This window comes from Rhinopithecus roxellana, chromosome 21, assembly GCF_007565055.1.
Source record: "Rhinopithecus roxellana isolate Shanxi Qingling chromosome 21, ASM756505v1, whole genome shotgun sequence".
Classification (NCBI taxonomy): Eukaryota; Metazoa; Chordata; class Mammalia; order Primates; family Cercopithecidae; genus Rhinopithecus; species Rhinopithecus roxellana.
In genome coordinates this window covers 33853289-33877675 of record NC_044569.1, presented here as the reverse complement: position 1 = coordinate 33877675, position 24387 = coordinate 33853289, and the positions used below count along the sequence as shown (strand labels likewise).

The 24387-nt window shown below is 42.9% G+C and overlaps 1 protein-coding gene across 1 annotated transcript in view; it reads left to right on the top strand.

The window, feature by feature from the left end:
* Positions 1–21018, top strand: part of FBXO15 (F-box protein 15) — a 73852-nt gene extending 52834 nt beyond the window's left edge. The window contains exons 9-10 of the mRNA XM_010356699.2: positions 13574–13698; positions 20644–21018. Of these exons, the coding sequence (XP_010355001.2) occupies positions 13574–13698; positions 20644–20913 (395 nt within the window). The 3' untranslated portion in view covers positions 20914–21018. The remainder of the gene's footprint in view (positions 1–13573; positions 13699–20643) is intronic.
* The last annotated feature ends 3369 nt before the right edge of the window (positions 21019–24387 follow it).

Genomic DNA, 24387 nt, shown 5'->3' with positions numbered 1-24387 from the left:
ACTAAACAACGGATTCTCAATTTAGATGAGACAGTCTTCTATGGGAAGGAGCTGCTATCGAGGACTTTCATAGCTGGAGAAGAGAAGTCACTGCCTGGCTCAAAGGACAGGTCGACTTTCTTGTTCGTGGCTAATGCAGCTGTTTACTTTAAGTGCAAGCCAGTCCTCTTTTACCATTCTGAAATCCTAGGGATCTTAAGAAGGCTGCTAAATCTACTTTGTCTCTGCTGTATAAATGGGACAACACAGCCTAGATGATAGCATATCTGTTTATAGCATGGTTTACTGAATAAGTCCACTATTGAGACCCACTTCTCAGAAAGCAAGATTCCTGTATTAGTCTGTTCTCACATTGCTATAAAGAAATACTCAGGATTAGGTAATTTATAAAGAAAAGAGATTTTATTGGCTTGAGGTTCTGTAGGCTGTAGAGGATATAGAGTGGCATCAGCTTTTAAGGAGGCCTCAGGAAGCTTATAGTCATGGTGGAAGGTGAAGTGGGGAGTAGGCACATCACATGACAAAAGCTGGAGCAAGAGAAAGGAGGGGAGAGGCCACATACTTTTAAACAAAACCAGATTTTGCAAGAATTTACTCACTATCATGAGAATAGTACCAAGAGGGTAGCACTAAAGCATTCATGAGAAATCTGCCCCCGATACAATCAGCTCCCACCAGGCCCTACCTCCAACATTGGAGATTACATTTCATCATAAGATTTTGGCAGAGGTACATATCTAGACTATATCAATTTCTTTCAAGGTATTACTGCTCATTGAGAATACATCTAGTCATGCAAGAGCTCTGATGGGGATGTACAAAAAGATTAATGTTGTTTTCATGCCTGCTAATGCAACATCCATTCTGTAATCCATAGATAAAGGGTAATTTCATCCATTAAGTCTTATTTAAGCAATACATTTTATAAGTCTATTGTCTTATAAGTCTTTTTACAAGTCTATAGTTTTGTAAGTCTATAGTTTCCATAGATGGTGATTCATTTGATGGACCTGGGCAAAGTCAATTGAAAACCTTTCAGAAAGGATTCACTATTCTAGATGCCATTAAGAACACACATGATTCAAGGGAGGAGGTCAAAATATCAACATTAACAGGAGTTTGGAAGAAGTTGATTCTAACCTTCATGGATGACTTTGAGAGGTTTAATACTTCACCTGAAGAAGAAACTGCAGATGTGGTGGAAATAGCAAGAGAACTACCGTTAGAAGTGGGGCCTGCTGTGACTAAATTGCTTAATCTTATGATAAAACTTGAGTGGATGAGGAGTTGCTTCTTATAGATGAGCAGGGAAAGTGTTTTCTTGAGATGGAATCTATTCTAGGTGAAGATGCTGTGAACATTGTTGAAATGACAACAAAAGATTTAGAATATTCCATAAACTTAGTTGATAAAGCAATGTCAAGGTTTCAGAGGCTTGATTCTAATTTTGAAAGAAGTTCTACTATGGGTAAAATGCTATAAAACAGCTTCACATACTACAGATAAATGTTTCATGAAAGGAAGAGTCAATTGATACTGCAAACCTTATTGTTCTCTTAAGAAATTGCTGCAGCTAGGCTGACTAGATGCAGCCAGGAGGAACATCTGCCACCGAGGGACTCGGACGTGGGGAAGACAGGGAAGACTGGTACCCTCTGAGCAGATCTTTGGAAGGAAGGCATTGAGAGTGGATGGAGGGAGGATACACATGCTGGGCTGCAGGGGAAGGGAGCTGGGGACCCTGCATGTGGCTACTGTACACCATGACATGTTGTTCCTGGCCCCCAACAACTCCTGGGGAAGGGGTGAGTTGAGCAGATGAGGAGTGACCTACTCTTTCCATGGGCCTCTGGAATCCTGGCAGCAGGAGACCTCATGACTCCCACAGACACTTGATCTGGCAGGGAGAGCTGCTTAGAGGGATGATAGGGGCAGGACACTAGCCTGTGTGGAGCTGAGAAGGTTTGGTGTGAGAACATCTGCAGGGGAGTATGGCCAAGGACACCTACTCCCCAAGGCTTGCCAAGCTTCTCTAGGAGACTGTAGCCTTAGGAGAACTGCTGGACCTGAATGGAGCAGGGTGATCTTGCCCATGAATTGAGGCCAGTCTCACCTGAGCACCCTTCTGTCTGCTGGCCTCTCCCAGGGCACCAGCTTGGCTGTGCCTGCTTACAGTGCTGCCTTGGAAACGCAACCATGGCTTGGACCCACATCATAGCTCCTGCACTGGCAGACCACACCTGACCATCAGAGAGCTCCAGCAGAGTGGCCGTCGCTGACACGCACCAGCCCACATGCATTCATTCCTCATTGCAGACTACCCTATGCCACTTTGCTAGCATGCACTTGTCTGCGGCCACCCTCTCATTGCTTTGCCGGCACACATGTGTGAGTGAACCTTGCCTTACCTTTCTTTCCAGCATGTAGGTATATGTGCACTCCACCATGCTATTGCTGCTGGCGTGAGCACACCCCCCACCTGTTGTCCATGTGCATTGCTGGCACAAACATGTGCATGGACAACAGCAGGCCTTCCCCCACCCTGTGTTGCCACTTCTGCTGGTATGAACACATGCATGGAGGTCGCCAGCTCTGTGCCTGCCAGCACCCTGCCCCTGTGCCAACACAGCTGTGGGTGTGAATGTGTGTATGGACCCCAGCAGCCTGGCCCCTTCTCTGCCCCACCACCCGCTTCTCTGGGCCCACCAGCCCTGTGTCTCAGGTGACAAGCATGCACCCTGCTGTGCTGCTGCTGCTCGCCCATGCAAACAAGCATGGATCCTGCTGCCTCCACATGATGCTTTATCTGGCACCACCCATTAGAGTGTTGTGACCAGCATTCTGAGAACACTGGCTCCTCTCGCATAGCAGGTTTCCATCCTCAGGGGCGGTCAAAAAACAAAGCTGGGGTCCTGATATCAGTCTTCCAGAGTTAAAACATGCAGCCTAGGGGTGCTGAGCTGAGCGTTGGCCCCCACAAAATCTACCAGAAATGAAACCAGTCAACTCAATCTACCTTATGTCACAATCAAACCCCCAGCGACATCAAAGATAAAAGCAAAAACATACACTTATCCAAAGGACAGCAACTTCAAAGATTGAAGAAGTATCAGCCCACACAGATGAGAAGGAACCCGTGCAAGAACTCTGGCAACTGAGGAAGCCAGAGTGTCTTCTTACCTCCAAACGACCACACTAGTTCCCCCACAATGGTTCTTAACCAGGATGAAATGACTAAAATGACAGAAATATTATTCAGAATATAGATAAGAACAAAAATCATCAACATTCAGAAGAATGTCAAAACCCAATCCAAGAAATCTAAGAACTACAATAAAATGATACAGAAGATGGAAAATGAAATTGTCATTTAAGAAAGAACTAAACTGAGCTGGTGTAGCTGAAAAACTCACTTCAAGAATTTCAGAATACAATCACAAGTAATAACAGAATCAATCAAGCTTGAGGAAGGAATCTGAGCTTAAAGACCAGCTCTACAGAAGAACTCAGTCAGACAAAAAATAAAAAAAAAAATGAAGAAGAATGAAAAAAACTCCAAGAAGTATGGAATCAAAGAGACCAAATCTATGATGCATCAGCGTCCCTGAAAGACATGAAGAGAAAGCAAACAACTTGAAAAACATATTTTATGATAAGGTCTGTGAAAATTCCCTCAGCCTCTCTAGGAGGCCAACATTCAAATTCAGGAAGTGCAGAAAACCCTTGTGAAACACTACACAAGAAGACCATCCCCAAGACACATAGTCGTCAGATTCTCCAAGGTCAAAATGAAAGAAAAGACATTAAAGGCAGCTAGGGGGAAGGGGCATGTTACCTACAAAGGGAACTTCATCAAACTAACAGTGGACCTTTCAGCAGAAACCCTACAAGCCAGAAAAGAATGGGGGTCTTTAGTCAGCATTCTTAAAGGAAATAATTTTCAACAAAGAATTTGATATCCAGTCAAAGGAAGCTTCATAACTGAAAGAGAAAGATCCTTTTCAGACAAGCAAATACTAAGAAATTTTGATGCCACCAGACCTGCCTTACAAGAGGTCCTCAAGGTAGTTGTAAACATGAAAGACTATTGCTGTCCACTACAAAAACACACTAAGTGCATAGACCAGTGACACCATAAAGCAACCACACAAACAAATCTACATAGTAACTGCTAACAATATGACAGCAACAAATCTAGACACGTCAACACAAATCTTGAATATAATCAGGCTAAATGGCACAATTAAAAGGCACAGAGTGGCAAGTGGATTTAGAGAAGCAAGACCCAATGGCTTGCTGTCTTCGGAACACCCATCTCACATGCAGTGACACCCATAGATTCAAGGGATGTAGAATGACAAAAATCTACCAAGCAAACAGAAAAGAGAAAAAAGCAGGGGTTACTATTCCAATTTCAGACAAAACAGACTTTAAACCAACAAAAATCAAAATAGAGAAAGAAGGACATTATATAGTGATAAAGGGCTCAATTCAACAAGAAGGCCTAACTGTCCTAAATATGGACGCACCCAACACAGGAGCACCCAGATTCATACCGCAAGTTCTTAGAGACCTATGAAGAGACTTAGATAACCAAACAATAATAGTGGGAGACTTCAGTACCCCACTAACAGTATTAGATCATCAAGGCAGAAAACTAACAAAGATATTCAGGACCTGAACTTGACACTTGACCAAATGGACCTAATAGCCATGTACAGAACACTTCACCCCCAAACAGCAGAATATATGTTCTTCTCATCTGTGCATGGCACATACTCCAAAATCAACCACACAACCAGACATAAAACAATCCTCAGCAAATGAAAATAAAGGAAACCAAAATCATACCAACCACGCTTTTGGACCACAGCACAATAAAAATAGAAATCAATATTAAGAAACTGTAACTCAAAACCATACAATTACATGGAAATTAAACAACTTGTTCCTGAGTGACTTTTTGGGAAATGATTGAGGCAGAAATAAAGAAATTATTTGAAACTAATGAGAACAAAGATACAATATATCAAAATCTCTGTGACAAAGCTAAGGCAGTTATGAAGGAAGTTTATAGCACTAAACACACACATCAAAAAGTTAGATCTCAGATTAACAATACAACACCACAACTAGAGGAACTAGAAAACCAAGAGCAAATCAACCCTAAAGTTAGCAGAAGACAAGAAATAACCAAAATCAGAGCTGAACTACAGGAAATTGAGATGTGAAAAATTGTACTAAATATTAATGAATTCAGGAGTTGTTTTTTTGAAAAAATTAAGATAGACTGCTAGCTAGAGTTATAAAAAATAGAGAAGATACAAATAAATACAATCAGAAATGACAAAGGGGACATTACCACTGACCCTAGAGGAATACAAAAACCCTGAGACTATTATGAACAACTCTATGCACATAAAGCTAGAAAATATAGAAGAAATGGATAAATTATTGGACACATACACCCTCCCAAGACTGAACCAGGAAGAAATCGACTCCCTGAACAGATCAGTAATGAGTTCAAAAATTGAATCAATAATAAAAAGCCTGCCAACCAAAAGAAAGCCCCAGACCATAAGGACTCACAGCCAAATTCTACCAGCTGTATAAAGAAGAGCTGGTACTATTCCTAGGGAAACTATTCCAAAAAAATTGAGGTGGAGGGACTCCTCCCTAAGTCATTCTGTGAGGCCAGCATCATCCTGATACCAAAACCCGGCAGAGACACCATTAAAAAGAAAACTTCAGGCCAATATCCTTGATGAACATAGATGCCAAAATCCTCAACAAAATACTAGCAAACTGAATACAGCAGCACATCAAAAAGCTAATCCACCATGATCAAGTAGGTTTTATCCCCAGGATGCAAGGTTGGTTCAACATATGCAAATCGATAAATGTGACTCATAACAAATAAAACCTAAAACAAAAACCACATGATTATCTCAATAGATGCAGGAAAAGCTTTTGATAAAATTCAACATCACTTCATGATAAAAACCTTCAACAAACTAGGCATTGAAGGAACGTACTTCAAAATAATAAGAGCCATCTATTTCAAATCCAACATTATACTGAATGGGCAAAAACTGGAAGCATTCCCCTTAAAAACTGGAACAAGACAAGGATGCCCTCTCTCACCACTCCAACATAGTACTGGAAGTCCTGCCTAGAGCAATCAGACAAGACAAAGACATAAAGGCATCCAAATAGGAAGTCAAACTATCCCTGTTTACAGGTGAAATGATTATATGACTAAAAACCCCCATAGTCTCTGCTCAAAAACTTGATCTGATAAACAACTTCACCAAAGTTTCAGGATACAAAATTAATGTACAAAAATCAGTAGCATTTCTGTACACCAATAACATCCATGCTGACAGCCAAATCAAGAACACATTCCCATCCACAAATGCCACAAAAAGAATAAAATACCTAGGGGAACAAAACACACTGGGGCCTGTCGAGGGGTGTGTGTGTGGAAAGAGAGAGCATCAAGATAAATAGCTAAGGCATGTGGGGCTTAATACCTAAGTGATAGGTTTAGGTGCAGCAAACCACCATGACACATGTTTACCTATGTAACAAACCCGTACGCCCTGCACAAGTATCCCAGAACTTAAGATAAAAAGAATAAAATACCTATGAATAGGAATACAGCTAACCAGGGAGGTGAAAGACCTCTGTGAGATTTATTTTGTCATTCTGTGAGAATTACAAAACACTCCTCAGTGAAATTAAAGATGACACAAATGGAAAAACATTCCATGCTGATGTATAGGAAGAATCAATATTGTTAAAATAGCCAGACTGCCCAAAATAATTTATAGATTCAATGTTATTCCTATCAAACTACCAGTGAAATTCTCCACAGAATTAGAAAAAACTATTTAAAAATTCATATGGAACAATAAAAGAGCCCAAATAGTTCAAGGCAATCCTAAGCAAAAAGAACAAAGCTGGAGGCATCACATTTCCTGACTTCAAACCATATTACAAGGTTACAGTAGCCAAAACAGCATGGTGCTTGCATAAAAACAGACACACAGATCAATGGAACAGAATAGAGAGCCCAGAAATAATGCCACACACCTACAACCATCTGATCTTCAACAAAGAGACAAAAGCAATGGGGTAAGGACTTCCTATTCAATAAATGATGGAGGGATAACTGGCTAGCCTATGCAGATGATTGAAGCTGGACCAATTCCTTACACCACATATAAAAATCAACTCAAGATGTATTAAAGACTTAAATGTAAAACCTAAAACTATAAAAACCCGGAAGATAACCAAATAAATACCATTCTGGATATGGGACTGGCAAAGATTTCATGATGAAGACACCAAAAATAATTGCAACAAAAACAAAAATTGACAAATGGGACTTAAATTAAAGAACTTCTGTACAGCAAAAGAAACTATCAGCCAAGTAAACAGACAGCCTATTCAATGGGATAAAACATTTGCAAACTCTGCATTTGACAAAGATCTAATATCCAGCATCTGTAAGGAACTTACAAGCAAAAAAAAAAAAAAAAAAAAAAAAAAAAAAACACCATTAAAAAGTGGGCAAAGGACATGAACAGACAGTTTTCAAAAGAAGACATACGTGCTGCCAACAAGCATATGATAAAATGCTCAACATCACTAATCATTAGAGAAGTGCAAATCAAAGCCACAGTGAGATACCACCTTACACCAGTCAGAATGGCTATTATTAAAAATTCAAAAAAGTGACACAGGCTCACAAGGTTGTGGAGAAAAGGGAACACTTATACACTGCTGGTGTGAATGTAAATTAGTTCAGCCATTGTGGAAAGCAGTTTGGCAATTTCTCAGAGAATTGCAAAGAGAATTACCATTTGACCCAGCAATCCCATTATTGGGTATGTTCCCAAAGGAATATAAGTTATTCTACCATAAAGACACATGCAGGTATGTGTTCACTACAGCAGTATTCACAATAGCAAAGACATAGAATCAACTTAAATGCCCATCAGTAGTAAACTGGAGAAAATGTGGTACATGTACACCATGGAATATTATGCAGCCATGTCCTTTACACCAACATAGATGGAGCTAGAGACCATTATCTTAAGTGAACTAATGAACAGAAAACAAAATACGGTATGTTCTCACTTCTAAGGGAAAGCTAAACATGGAGTACATATGAACACAAAGAAGGGAACAACGGATACCACCAGGTCCTCTTTGAGGGTGGAGGGTTGGAGGAAGGTGAGGATCCAAAAACTACCTATCGGGTACTATGTTTATTAGCTGGGTGATGAAATAATCTGTACAAACCCCTGCAACATGCAGTTTACCTATATAACAAACCTCCACATGTACTCCTGAACCAAAATAAAAGTTTAAAAAAATGCCACAGCCGCATTCAGCAACCACCATCCTGATCAGTCATTGGTCATCAACATTGAGGCAAGACCTTCCACCAGCAAAAAGATAATGCTTTGCTGGAGGCTCAGATGGTCATTAGCATTTTTTAGCAATAAAGTATTTTTGAATTAAAATATGTACATTATTTTTTAGACATAATGTTATTGCACAGTTAAAAGAGTATAGTATAAACATAACTTTTATATGTGCTGGGGAACCAGAAAATTTATGTGACTTGCTTTTTTTGTGATATTTGCTTTATTCCTGTGGTCAAGAACCAAATCTGCAGTACATCTGAGATAGGCTTGTTTTTAAGTTTCCCTCTAGTACCCTGGAGAAATGCTTTTATGTAGATCCTGCATCTTTCTCCATTTATTAATACTTATTTTTGTGTTGCCTTTGTGAACAAATTCTCATTTATTATGTTTCTATATTTTGTTAGATTTGCTCTATATCCTATAGACTTTCTGTAATATACTTTCTATTAAAATACCAATTAAAAACTATTCAGTGCTGGCCGGGCGTGGTGGCTCATGCCTGTAATCCCAGCACTTTGGGAGGCTGAAGCGGGCGGATCACGAGGTCAGGAGATGGAGACCATTCTGGCTGACATGGTGAAACCCCATCTCTACTAAAAATACAAAAAATTAGCGGGGCATGGTGGCAGGCGCTTGTAGTCCCAGCTACTTGGGAGGCTGAGGCAGGAGAATGGCATGAACCCATGAGGCAGAGCTTGCAGTGAGCCAAGATCGTGCCACTGCACTCCAGCCTGAACAACGGAGCGAGAATCTGTCTCAAAAAACAAAAACAAAAACAAAAACAAAAAGCTGTTCAGTGCTTACTCTGTAAGACACAATAGAAAATGTCAAGGGTATGAAAATAAGGTTATGGGCCTTAGAGGTATGCAATTGTTCAGCTCTTTAGCAGCGGAACCTGATATGTGCAGGTGATCTCATTATGAAATTCTTCTTTACTGTTTTTGGGTTTTTCTTCAGTTATTTTTGTATATATCATGTTATCTTTTTATTGTTGTAATTCCAAAAATAGGTGACTTTTTGTTCCTTCTTGATATTAACAAGTTTCTTGACATTAATTTTTTTTCTGTGTCTAGTTCAGGTTATACTCCCCAATAATTTCTAATAGGTAAAGCATTAGAAACAGTATACTCCTTTCTGAGTGGTAATTACCTAGAAAACTCAGAGGAGATAATTCATTATAGCATATTTATTAGTACTTGTTAGTACGGGTTTTCTTGGTTTGTACATCTGATGACTTATTATGAAAGTAAGTGTTACAAATTAGTGTTTCTCATTTGATGAAATCTAATCAATTTTAAATTTCCTGGTTGTTTTTTCCTGTTTTAAAACTTTTTCTATCCCAGGTTATAAAGATATTCTTCTTTGTTTTTCCTACCATTGTTATGGTTTCAGCTTTTGCATTTCGGTTTGTTATCTGTCCTTAACTGGTTTTGTGTAAATTAGAAGATAAGTTGATGTTCTTTCCCAGTGTGGATGTCCAGTTGTTTTTGTACCATTTGTGAAAAGACTTTCTTTGCTCATCGAATCATTTTGATGACTTCGTCAAAAATCAATTGCTTGTAAAAGTGTGGGTCTATTTCTGAACCCATCTATTCCATTGTATTGATCTCTGTGTCCTTTTCTGTTGTTGTTTTGAGACTTGCTCTGTCACTCAGGCTGGAGTGCAGTGGTACGATCTTGGCTCACTGCAACTTCTGCCTGCTGGGTTCAAGCAATTCTCCCACCTCAGCCTCCTGAGTAGCTGGGATTACAGATGCCTGCCACACACCTGGCTAATTTTTGTATTTTTAGTAGGATGGTGTTTCACCATGTTGGCCAGGCAGGTCTCAGACTCCTGCCCTCAGGTGATACGCCTACCTCGGCCTCCCAAAGTGCTGGGATTACAAGTGTGAGCCACCACGCCCAGCCAATCTGTGTGTCTTTATAAACACAATCCCACACTGTCTTGATTTCTGTAGCTCTATAGTAAGTCTTGAAGTCAACTTTTTTTCCTTTCCTAGATTGTTTTGGCTATTTTAGGTCCGTAGCATTTTCATATGGAGTTTAGAATCATCTTGCCAGTATCATTATTTATGTAAGTTTTAATTATTTGTAAACAATTTTCTCAAGTACCTGTTGGGATTATGCTTGTGATTGTGTGAAACTATAATAGATAAGTTTGGGTAATTGGACATCTTCACTATATTGGGTCTTCCGGTCTACAAACGTGGCACATCTCCACATTCTTCTGGACAATGCACTTGGCAGTCTTTAGATAGAATATTATTATTGAGATAAAGCATGGAGGGTACTTAACACACTTAGCTTGGCATACATAATCAACTACTGTATAATGTTAATATTTATTACCAGTTCCATTCATCCTCACAAAGCCTTATCAAGTGCTATTTGTATCCATATTTTACTGAGTTTGGAACTTGACCATGGTTATACATTAGTAAATGGCTGAGCAGGGTTTGGAATGGGCCTTTATGAGTCTAAAGGCCATGCTTACAGGTACAGTGTCACTGGAAACCAAGGATGGTGAGCCTCAAATTGTATTTTGCTGAATTTTGCAGATGGTCTTGTGTATTGGTAAGTTAAGGTTAGAGTCTCCAAGAACAGAATTTATTCTGAATGACTTAAGGAGCATGGGAATTTAATAAAGGATATACTTGCTTATAGTCGGTCTAGGAGAGCCACGCTCTGTTTATAGATGCAAAGCCATGCTCTGTGGTTTGTCTTGTGAAACTGTCACCAGTATAGTAACCACTAGCAGCCTCTGGACCTCTGCCCCTGCCAGCATGAGGAGCAGGCCACTGCCACTGCCTCTGCCAGCAGGTGGCTCTTCCCATTCTGTCCCTCCTCTCAATACTCATTTCCGACCCCAGGTTTGTAGGAACACATGTGTCTCATGGAAGGAGCCTGCATCACCAGTGACCTGATTATAAGAAGGGCTGGGAGTGGAGGCTCAGCGTGGTACTTACAGGCTGAGCCATTACCTCAAGTATTGGGAAGCCATAGTGATTCCCCAGTGTATTCTGCTTGCTAATTTCTAAATAGGCATTTCTCTTGGGAGTAATATGAAAACAAACATGAGAATTTGAATCTGCATTATAAATTCTTGGCTAGTAGATAATTACTTAGTGATATGTTTCACATATTTCTTACTCTATTGTAACATAGACTCTGGACACAGAACAGGGTTTGGATTGTGTTTCTGCCATTGACCTTGGGCAAGTTACTGTTAATCTGCCTGCATCAGTTTTATCACCTGTGAATTCAGAAAATTATAATGCCCAATTAATATTATTATTTGAGGTGTTACGTATTCTTCTAAACTATTAAGTGTCTAACTCTGTGGTTGGTGTACAATAAGTACTCAAAAACACACCCATTATATATACACATACTTTCACACATCTGTTCCATGTGCAGATTGTTTAAATGTAGGAAGAGCTTAACCTTTCTCTGTCTTGTAAGTGGTTACAGAGGGTTGGCGGAAAGAGCTCTGACCTTTGGAGACACCACAGTGTTATAATTGTTCTGAAGTGGGAGAATACCTGGTAATAACAAAATAACAATCTCTGCTTCCTACAGAGATTTGATGTTTATTAGCTCAGACAGTTGCCATTGAGACGTTATTGGCTGCTATACTTTGGAATGCATTTTCTGCCATGTCCTGGGGACAAGCTGTGTGGAAGATGAGCTCCTGGTTTTCTGTAGGCACCGTTGGCTGCCTGCCTTTGCTGCACCAGTCAGAGGCCTCCCTTGATTTTGCACATGGCTGCAGTAGTGCAGGACAGAGCAGAGTCACATCTGGTTCATTTAGAATGTGGTTACTGTGCCTCCACTGAGGCCTCACTTTTCATACACTTCTTCCCTGCTTCCGTCAAGCCCTGCTGAGGTGACGAGGTGATGAGGTGACGGCAGAGCTGTTACCTGGGAATGGTCCGTGTCATTTGGCATTTCTTCCTACACCTGGGGAGAGTGGAAGGGAAGCTACACAGTTCTTGCTAATTACTCAGCGGTAGAGAGGATAATGTGGGCTGCCTCTGTCCTTGGAACAGAAATAAGACGAGGAGAAACCAGCAGCGTGGCATCTGGGTGAGGAGCTCCCCTTTGCGGGGCTGGAAACCCTGCCTCTGTGTCGTCTCTCATTTAGAGGCCCCTGGCAAAGCGTGGGCTATAACCTTCTGGTGACCCTGAAGTTGGAGAACACTGTATAACATTTCTAGAACAGAGCTGTGGCTCCCAAGACAGCTTGACTTTGGTTTTATTTTGTCTCGTGAAATAACCAGGCCAGGGCTGGAGAACACTTGCTCTTTTCCATGATTTTTCCGTCTGCTTTGCCCAGTGACTTGCACCTTCCCTTTGTTCAGACTTCCGTCTCTGGAGAACTCTCCGGTATGAGTTGTGTTGCTGTGCCTGATGGTCGCTTCTCAGGGTGTGTTCAGACAGAACCAGGAAGCTTGTGTCTGTGAAGCCGAGTGGTGCCGCGGCTCTCCCTGCCACAGGAGGCCTAGGGCAGCGGGGCTAGTGTGCTGCGTGGGTGCGAGGGCTCCTCCATGTGGCCAGGCTGCTGTAGCTGGCTTGGAGCTGGCAGCAGAGGGCCACAGGGTTTGGCCTCCAACTAGGTGGGCATGTGCACGGACTCTCACTCAGTTACAGGCATGTGCAGAGGTGTGTTCATATGAGTTGTTTATTTCCTGTGAGTTTCTTCCTCTCCTCTTCAGGTTCGGCTGCTCTCCAGCCCCCTTGTTTCTTTGCCATTTCTCCACCTGCTTTCTTGAGCTCAGTAATTATAGATACCGGTTTCCAGCACTGTTGGCTTACCCACATCAGAAGAACCCTTTCTTCCTTCAGCAGCCACCTTTCCATCAGCGACAGGTGGCTATCCAGGCTCACCTCAGCTGGCTTCCCCTGACTCACCTTTGACATCATCTTTCTGGGTACTTGTGAATGTTGCTGTCTCTGGGACACAGATGCATTGCTCTGGCCTCAAGCCGGAGGCTGGGATTGCTGTGCCCATGTTGTCCCAGTCGGTGAGGCCAGGGCTTACCAGGGTGAGGTGTCCTCATGAAGTCACTGACTGAACGTGCTTGGCTTGTCCTACATTGGAAGACAGTGATTGAAACAATCTTATATCTTTTCAGGAAATATTGAAAATGGACATGTGAAGCTCATTGTTATACATTTAAAAAATAACAGAGAACACCTACCTCTTATTGGAAAAGTTGGCCTCTCATGGAAAACTGGTATTTTTGATGGCTGTATAAAGGTAAAAAACAGAACCGTTTTCTTTTCTTCAAGTAACTTGATTTCTATATAATAAAAGGTCAGTTTATATGTGTAGATTATATAATCATATACATATGATGTTTCTTTTCTAGTCCTGGATTTATTGTTCTAGTTTCTGAAGGTTGGTGCATATTCTGTTAGCCATTGACAACCAGTGGATTCACTCATGAGATGCTTATTGAGGACCTTTCATGTGTCACTGAGTGTGGTGGAGTTGGAGGGGCAGGTAGTCTGCAGCAGCGTTTCAGAACACTGTTGATTACAGCCCCCTACTCCCTCAAAGCATCTCTGTTTTGTGGAAAGAGAGTGGAACTGAAGGTTGGACCAGGCAGGCAGCATCTACTCAAAACATCTTGATCATCCATGTACCAATTTAAAACTTTTTGCAGTTATAAATTCATAGTCCAGGATACAGGGATTTCCTTGAACTGTTATATAAAAGATTAGCCACATGGGTGGGAGAGTTGATTTAGTGGTTGGGGAAGTGGCAGGGAAGGAGGGAGGAGGAGGAACAGGAGAAAGATGTTCTCACAGTTTTGCTCTCTTCTGTCTTTGTGCCCATGGCTGCTCCTGGTTCTTGTCACTCTCCATCTTTATTTTGTGGGATGAACAAGATTTTCATGGTCCCAGGGACCAGTGGGATCAATCTCCTGTGACTGCGGGGACTTCCTGTAACATAGCTTTATTCTGCGCTGTGCATGGGCACCTTGTTAGGACTGTTAGTGATGACGACCGGGACCAAGAGTGGTGTTATCCTGAAGCACTGTCCCTTGAGCCACTTGATATTTGATACAATGAGATATTTTACAAATCCTATTCATTCATAGCAAATGTTTAAATTTTGGTAAAAATTATGTTTATCACACACCATATTGTCTCATGCCTTTAAGAGAACAGACCTACCTTCTTTCTTTTTCTTCAGATTTTGATAAAGCTTATAATAAAAATAGGTACTAAGATAAAATATTCACATCAAATAGACCTTGAGGATCAAGAAAGGCAGAATATGAATGTGATAGTCTTTGAAAGGGTCAGCATAATTTTTAAAAATAAATTTGTTCTGTGTTTTCTGGTAGTCCAGAGCAAGATGAGAGCAGTCATTTTGTTCTCATTGGGAGAAAAAAGGGAAGTGTAGTAATTATACAAAGAAAGCCTTATCCCACTTCTGATCATTAAAAACAAAATCTCCAATGGGACTTTATGTAGGGCAGACTAAGCTACATAATGGACCAACCCTAAATAGCATCTTAGCAGCAGATGCACTCACAGATTTCTCATAGAAGTTCTCAGAGAAGCTGAAGATACAGCTTCAAAATTGGACTTTTACACGAGCTCCAAGCAGTGATTCTGTAGGTTGCTAAGCCAATGTGACTCAGGTGCACAGGTTTTTAGAAAAACAGCTTGATCTGAAAGCAGGATTTTGAGTTTTTAAAGTAGGGAATGGATTGCATGTCCCTGGACAGTTTTCCCCATAATTCCTCCTCTCAGATGGGCTTTGGGAAAAGATAGCGAATAGCTCAAAAGCTTGTACCTTCTCCCTTGGGCCTGGAGGGAAGATGTGGTTTATTTTCTGTTTGCCTTTTATGTTCTTGGGTTCAATATTAAGACTAAGCTGTCCTCAGAATTCCCAAAAGAATAAAAAGTCAGATCAGTGATGTCATATTCCTTGTATTTGCTGTGCAGCTCAGATATTTCTCTCCAGGAATCTGATCACCCTAAGAATAGTGAAATAACATATATTTTAAGAAATTGCTTGGAAGGAGTTAAAAACTTTTTTTAAAGCATGGACATAAGCTTAGAAAGTTTCTTAGGTACATATGACTTTTAAAAAAATGTAAAATAAAAACCCTGCTCCTTCTGGAAATTGTAGACACAACCTCTGGTGAGGAGCTTCTACTACATAGTTTACGATGGCTGTCAGAGCATAGGCTACTGAGAAAGTGCATCACCCAAATATGATGCTGGTGGAAGGACAGAGAAGTGAGAACGTATTAACGATAATGACGGAGGATGCTGCCTGGTTGGGTCGTGTTGTTTGAAGTGATGTGCGGTCATGAAAGGACATCTGATGTCCTTGGGACCTACTGTTCCCATGAGAATCTTCACCTTCCTGCAACCTCAGAGTTGAGTCACCTCCAACACTTAGTGCTGTGGAGGTAATTCAGGTGGAAAGTATCTTTAGGTTGAGTTTCTGGAGCAAAAACTCAACAGATCATACGTTTATGTGGTAAATTATTAAACTTTAAAATTTTTTAAAAATCATATTATAAGTAGGTCAGTTTTATATTCCTTTTTTTAAAAAGTCAAGCTATGGTATCAAATATACTTTAAAGATGCTTTCAGTGGCCATGCGTTAGTACTGAATCCATGCAGGACATTTGCTCTATAAGTGGTTACCATGCTGTTTTACGAAGTCATGTTGAACAGCTAGGCTATCCTCTCTAGGTAACCTTGCTGCAGTCTTCAGTGTAAGTCAGGTAATCAAAGTGAAATACTCTCCTGCTCTGTCTCCTCCCAGTGCCTATCAGAATTTCAGACGGATGGATTTTCTTTTGGTGAGGCTTTTCCCGTATGTTTCTTTTATGTTTTTCTTTCACTCGTTGGCATCTTTGATGTTATTTTAATGTTACTTCTAAATCCGTATGGAGATTGGCATCAATTTTTATTTAGACTAGATATTTCAGTGGAGTTCTGTGGTTCTGCTTTGTGTAAGAACAGTTGAGTTCAGTAGAGCCTGCTATGGGCACATCGTGGCTCAGCATGTTGCGGGTGGCCGTGACCCATGAGAAAGGCACCCTGGCCACTTTGCTTGACAAGCACTGCAGCTGCATGGGTGATTAGGGCTGCTGGTGCTGATACAACTGAACAGCTCAGGAAGAACAGGACAGTCCCACATGTGCAAGTGCTGCACTGTCCCCAGACGCTGAGTTTTGAGCCTGGCATAGTTCACTGGTCCATGGGGGCGCAGGTGAGGAGAGACTTCCTCCTGCAAGGAGGGTGAGGTCTGCCAACTGCTCAGATGTGTCCCTCCTGGACTTACAGGGTGCGAGGGACTGATTTAGGAGAAGATTGAAAACAAACTCTGTGAGGAGAAAGAGGAAAGGGCCAGTGGGAGGAAGGCTCGTGGGAGGTTCTGACATGCATCCCCCTCCAGAAGATTGGGAGAGATTTATTCTAGAGAAGTAACCCATTGGAGAAAGAGATGCTTCGGACAGGATGGGAAATAAGGAGCGAGGTTCTAGAGGTGAGGGGCAGCTGACCCGAGGAGGGGTGCGAGACCCATTGTGCCGCTGCAGCTGGTGCTGAGGCAGGCCTCTTCCTAGCTGGCTGTCCTGCCTGGGATGGGCTAGCGCCCAGGGACAGGAGTGAGAGTGATTGGGGGGCATTGGAAAGGCTGCTGGGGCATGTCAGGAGGGGCCTTGAAACCCTCAGGAAAGAATTTGGATTTTGGTGTATCTATGGATGTTGTTAAAGAGTTTGATGTGCCTATCGTGTGCTAGGCCATGTTTTAGGTTAGGAGGGAATTGGAGAATGCTGGACTTTGAGAACTAGGAGGGCTTCAGAAGAGAATCAGCTCCCAGCTCTTGATCTGGCAGTAGAGGGATTGGGAGAGCAGAAAGACTGAGACACCCACTGACGGCTTAGGGCTGTGAGCTGCGTCCTCACCAAGGAGCCCTTGTGCCCCACCGGCTGCTCCTTCCTGACTTCTGCCAGGGTTTCTCCTCCTCAACCTTCTTGCAGGTGATGGGACCCAGGGCTCCACCTCCTTCCTCCCATGGGATCTAACCACCATCTCTATGCTGGTGGGTTTGGTGAGGTTGTAAGTAACACAGTCAAGTGACTGCTAGCCCCGTGGCTAAGGAAAGTTGTCTCAAGGCAACTTTCTAGCCATGGAAAGTTGTCTCAGGGTTTTAAGCTGTGGGTGGCATGCTCAGACCCATGTTTTGTGATGGTGTGTCTTCTGAATGAGGAGAATGAGTGGGGGATGAGCTGGATGGCTGACTCCTTAAAGGAAGAGCAGTCACTTGGTGTCTTAGTCGGCCTGGCCTGCGGTCACAAACCACCGTCAGCTGGGTGGCTTTTAGCACTAGAAACTTATTTCTTACCATTGTGGAGGCTGAAAGCCCCAAGGTCAAAGCATCAGCAGATGGATGTCTGGTGAGGGCCCTCTTCCTAGTTCCTGGAGGCACCTTCTAGCAGTGTCCCCACCTGGTGGAAGGAGCGAGACAGCTCTGTGGGCCTCTTGTATAAGGACTTCAGTCTTATTCATGAGAGCTCTGCTCCCATGACCTAATCACCTCCTAGAGGCCCCACCTCCTAAAAACAGTCACATTGGTGATCAGATTTTTAAGACACGGGGTTTGAGGGGCACAAACGTTCAGACCATAGCACTTGGATTAGGGCAGTGGCAATGGAGACGGACAGAAGTAAAGCTGTTGGAGAGAGAGGTAAGAACTAACAGGACTGGGTGATGGTTGGCGCGTCAGGGCTAGGAGGGAGGCCCCTAGAGTGACGCCCACATTTCAGGCATGCACAGCCAGATGACTGATGATGGTTTCACCAATCCCTGGGATGAGGAGCACCAGAAGAGCTTTGCTGGGAGGGTCCTGAGTTTGGATGTAGTCCTGCTGGACTTGAGGGACCCTTGAAAGATCCCAGAAGTTGAGTATGCACTTGAATATTTAGGTCTTGAACTTGGAAAAGAAGTTCGGCTGGAGATAAATTTTTGGGAATCACAGGCACGTTGGTGATAGCTTAGGATATGGATGTAGATGAGTTCCACTTATGGGGAGAGATTACATAGGGTGAAAATAGGGCCTAGGACCAAGCTGTAGAAACCTCAGCAATGGGAGTGGGTAGAGAGCTACAGGGCTTGTGGGTTCTGGATGCATTTGGGGAGGTGGAATTACTCTTCATGTTTTCTTGAAAAACTAAATACTGCTGAGAGGCAGACTGACAGATGGTCACTAGATTTAGTGGCCTTATCAAGAGATGTTTGGTCAAATGATGGAGAAAGGATACCAGGCCAGAGTGGTTTGAGGAGTGAATGGGTATTAATGGACAAATCCAGCGGAGACAGCTCTTTGGAGAGGGCTGTCTGGGAAGTGAGCAAAGAACAGGGGTCTGTGGGGCCCAGGGAGGCTGTTTCTCTCTCTCTCTGTCTCTCTAAGATGGGAGTTACTTGAATGTTTTGAAGGCTAAAAGCTGATGGGAGGACAGAAGTAGTCACTGGAGAGAGGGACGTCGTGCCTTTGCGAGATGGGCTATGCTGCAGCAGGAGATTACTGGGCCACACCCGGGAGAAGCAGATGAGAAACACATGTGAGGAGAGGTGGGTACAGAGGAGCTGGGCTGTGGATCTGCAGTGGGAAGTTGAGGAAAACATCCTTCTCCCCTCTCTGTGAAGGCCAAGGTCCTCTGCAAGAGAGCACCCTCCTAGCAGGATGTGGAGGGCTGAGGAAGGGGATGAGGCATTGTTCCATGAGGCGGAGAGGGAGCCACCCAGAGAGCCAGGGTGGGACCCTCAGGCCATGCTGAGGGTGGTGCGGCTGCATGGGCACCCAGCAGCTCTGTATGCAGCCCTCCTACTGGGCTTGGTGCTCAGGTCCAGACAGGTAGAAAACAACTGGGCTCCTCCAGGGCTGGGGTTTTGCTGGACCTGGACCTAAGTTGTGATGCAAAGGGAACGAGGGAGGTATGTGCATTGGCAAGAGTGTTATTCCAGCGAAGGCCAGTGAAATCTAAAGTGGAAAGGAAGAGGCAGGAGAAGGAAGGGCTGGCCGGCGGCTGGGCTAGGTCCATGGGCAGTGCTCTTCAGGCCTTTTTACATATCCACTGCGTTATGGGCATATACAAACCACACATTCATGTGCAGTGAAAACAGCGTTGATGAAATGACGTTTATGCTTACTCTGTGCAATGCATGCTGACTCTGTTCTCTTTCATTTTGTTTCATTTTATTTTGACAAACAGTTGTGTCCTGCTAAGTGTAATTCAGGATGCATTAATAGGTCATGGCTTGCAGGGTGAAAACACTGGGTGAATCTGAAGTACAGTTGTAGTGGAAATCATCCAGTGAATCAGCTGGAAGACGAAGGTGGCAGTTAGAAGACAGGGTACCTGAGGCGTTGATAGTGGAAGTGGACCACTTCTGGGAAGTGATGTGTCGGTGGTGTGACTGTGGGAGTGAGTAACTGAGGTCAAGTCGAGGAGGAGGTCATGGAGTTGAACAGCTCAGGAGTTGAGAGTCCAGGATACTGGAGGCTCCACCAGGGTCCCCACGGATGTTGGGATCACTTGGGATGACAGTGAGACTTGGAAGACTTGGGAGAGAGTGAGAGGGAGAGGCAGGCAGCAGGACTGGCGCCAGAGTCCTGGAAATGAGAGTGCGCAGACAGGAGGCTGGCACATGTCGGAGACGCGCATGGAGCAGGGGTGCAGAGCTGAAGTTCAGAGCCTCGGAGAAGCAGGAGGTTTCTCAGAAGAGGGGAGGGGACGGCCTAATGGTGGCAGTGAAGACCCAGGAACACGGCCACACTGCTCTTCAGGGTGATGCCGCCTCACGCTCGGAAGCACTGACTGGTTGTTGGTGTGATTTGTGTCACATCTGTAGCCTCTGTACTTTAAGTTCCATGAGGACAGGGACAATATTTGTGACACATTTCTCTGAGCTCCCAGTGCTAAGTAAGTCCTAAACTGAGCCCTGTGAGTGCTCCTGTGTGTATTTGAGAATGAATATTAAGTGATGAGACACAAGCCCAAGTATAGTCTAGGTTATGAAGTAGGCCATGGAAAACCAATGATAGTATTCTGGATTTTGATGCCACACGCAGCATTTCTAGTCAGTTTTACAGAGTCACGATTTTCTGTGAAAATCAGGTCTGATTGACCTTTTTGTCCTTGTCAATCTGTGTTTATTTTGCAGAGTTGTTCCATGATGGATGTAACTCTTTTGGATGAACATGGGAAACCCTTCTGGTGTTTCAGTTCCCCGGTGTGCATGAGATCGCCTGCCACACCCTCTGACGGCCCCAGCTTCTTGGGACAGACGTACAGCGTGGACTACGTCGATGCGGAAGGAAGAGTGCACGTGGAGCTGGTGTGGATCAGAGAGACCGAAGAATACCTTATTGTCAACCTGGTCCTTTACCTTAGTATCGCAAAAATCAACCGTTGGTTTGGGACTGAATATTAGCAGTAGGTGGCAAATTATTGTTATCTAGTTGTTTATTTTTGACTGGCTTTGTTCTTTGTGTTGAAAGTTAAAATAAAGCAAATCTGCAGAGTGCTGTGTGATGCCTTTCATCTCACATTAGAAATTACGACTTATGGGTCATTTTTAAGTTAATGTTTTAAGGATTCAGTTAAATTTTAAAAATAAAAACAGTGAAACTTCATATAAAAAGAAAAAAGGTATTTACTTCTCTTCCGCCCTGCGTTAAAATCTAAGAACTTCTACTTAAGCAAATGATCATGTGATCACTCTGTGTGTGTGTGTATGTGTGTAAGGGTGTGTTCTTATAACGGTTTTTCTTTTTCTTTATTGGTAAGAAACTCAAGTGAGAAAATGTACTTAAATATTAATATAAACTTCGTTGTATTCACTAGAATTAGAAAGTGCTACGTTCATGACAGTCAGCAGCCATATTGGTATTTAATAAAGTGAAATAGACCAGTGGCCTCATTCACAAGGAAAGATGTATCTCAGATCATAAGGAAGTTATAACTTAAAAGAGCAAGGCACGGTACAAGTCCAGTGGGGACACCAGCTCTGTGTGAGTGGGGATGGAGATGGATGAGTTACCGAAACTTCCTCTGCAGAAATATTTTAAGAAAATTGACAGATGATCACGATTCAAATAGGGGTAATAAGTATCTAAGCCTATGTTATTTTAGGGCATTTGGTTCTACGTGTGTTTTAGATTGCGTTGGTTGCTTTGATTATATTTTTATCCCCCACTTGAACGTTCCCCTCCGAGGTGGTTTTCGACATCCTGCCATGTTCCTTCTCCTCAGGCGTGAATGAGCACATGCCCCCTCTCTGTGTTCCATTCTTCTCCTGTTTAGTGACCCGGCCACTTTCTCTTTGGAGGTGTGTGTATGATGGTGAGCGTGTGAGAGTGTAGAATAAAGAGCCTGAAGACAGCAATCAAGTGAAGATGGGGAACAGATATTATGTTCTTGCCCCAAAAAACGTGAGAGTAAAAAGGATTTCTGCTGCTGACACCGTCCTCTGCACTCCTGTTCTCCACCACCTTGGGCCAACGTCCTTGGGAAAGAGAGGAGTCCAAAATGCGGTCAGATGTTGTGAGCACTGGGCTGTGTTATTTCATGGTGTCACCAATGAGGGAATGTGGAGTGTCTGCCCCAGCTAAGTGAGCGTCAGGGGAGGGAGGAGGCACTGGCCTGAGCACTGAGCCCAGATGAGAACCAGGAGTCAGGAGAGGCCCGGATGCCGAGTGCTGCTTACAGAACTGCTTTGGAATACAACCACGAGAAAATGCGTGGAGGCCCCCTGAGCCCCCTGGGTTAAGTTGTGAGGGACTAGGTGTCCTGACAATACTGGAAACACAGTAGAGCCAGGGAAGGAGCCCTGTCCTCGACCTCCTGTTTAATGATGTTTGGATGGAGGGGGAAAGCAAGGACCTCCAGGGATGGCAGAGTGGAGCTCTGTGGACACGAGCGCCGCCTTCCCCGCCAGACTGCTAGTCCTGTGAGAAGGGATAATGATGACTCTGGTTCACTGCTTCATCCCCAGCACCTAGGAGCATGCCAGGTGCTCCATAATCGATACTCAATAATGATTTGTCGAATCAATGGAAACTGTTATAGGGATATACCAGCAGCTATGGGAGCACAAAGGAAGCAGGGAGCAAGTCGGACTCTGATGATTCTGGGAGTCCCTTACATCTTAGGTGACATCTGAGTTCACCCTGGAAGGGAGGTTTACTGGGCAGCAATGGGGAAGGGTGAGGCAGAGGAGGCAGTGCTCATAAAGCCTTGGTGCTTTTAAGAGTCTCATCAAAACAGGTGTGCATGCCACACACAACCGAAAGATGCCAGCAGATACCCCGTCCCAACATAACTTACACGTGTCTGAGATATTAATGTTCAGCTTTTAAATCTGTCTCATATTTGCCTCCATATTTCTACATATATTTAAACATACCAGATTATGAATTCCACTTTTTTTTCTCCCAGGATACTTCAGCCCTGGAGTTCCATCTCTTTGCTGTGAACTGCCTGTTCTCCAGCCTTGCTGGGCAGCTGTCATTCTGGGGTTCCCTGCATGCATCCTCCATTTTATGGAATCCTGTCTTCCTCTTTCCTGGTTCATATCCTTTTTTTTCAGAGGTACACATTCTCCTGTGGCTTTCTAAGAAAGATGACCGGAAGATACATTTTGAATCTATGAATTTCTGAAAAATGTCTGATGGATAGTTTAATTGGGTACCAAACTGTAGGAAGAAAAATGTTTCCACTGGGAACTTTGAAGACAGGTGTTATCATTGTTGCTGTATCTCATGCCACTTTGCCTTTTCTTCCTCTCTGTGGTCTTCTCTCTTTCTCTGGTCGCTGGAAGCTTCTAGGATTTACTCTTCTCTCCTGGTATCTTAAAATCTCAAGATGATGTGCCTTGGAATAGGTTTTTGCGTTCATTATGGGTCATTTTAATCTGTAAACTTGTGTACTTAAGTCTTGGATTTTTAAAAAATCTGACAGTACTTTTCTTTGCTTCTTTCAGTTTTGTTAATGAACTGTGATTCTTTCTGGATTGATTCTCTCAAATGCCTTATCTTTTCCATCTGATCTTCTGTCTTTTAGTCTTTTGTTCTGCTTTATGGAATATTGCATCATTTTTGTATTTTATTTTTTATTTTGATGATCAAGGTTTTCTAATTCCTTCTAAAGCATTTGTGTCTGTTTTATAAATGTGATATTTTCTCTAAAGCAGGTGTTGGCAAACTTTTTCTGCACAGGACCAGATAATAATTGAGGCTTTGTGGGCCATATGGTGTCTGCTGCACCTCCTCAACTGTGCCATTGTAGTGTGAAGTCAGCTATAGATGGGACACAAATGGGCATGGTTGTGTTCCAAAAAGACTTTATTTATAAAAACAGCAGCTGAATTTGGCCTTCAGGCTGTAGTTTGCCAAGTTCTGCACACATCTCTAGGTTATTGATTTCAGTTTTCAATAAAGTTTTTATCTTAACCATTTGGCAAAACCATAGTAGTAATAATAGTCTTAGGCAAGAATCTTCAGTAGATACTACAATATGTGGGTAAAAGTATGATGAGAAAGGAGATATTGACATAGTCTCAAAGATTTTGCCACAAAATAAAATTAGTTACAAAGGAAAAAATTGAAAGTTCACAGCGAAGGAGCCTAGGACAGCACCTTAACCAGTGCTTAGCGGCGTCAGCAGTGGGCAGACATTGCCTCCTGATCATGCCATGAGAAAGACACCTTATCATTTTGTGGCATTTTATCAAAAATGTATAACAAGGATGATACATGGGGAAACGTCAGACAAATACAGGTTGAAGGAAACTCTGCACTTACATTTGTACTTGTAGTCTACATTCCCCTTTAAAAGTATCGGTGTCGTAAAAGGCAATGTCTCCTCGACTGGAGGGGGCAGATGAAAGCAACACGTGATCTCAGAT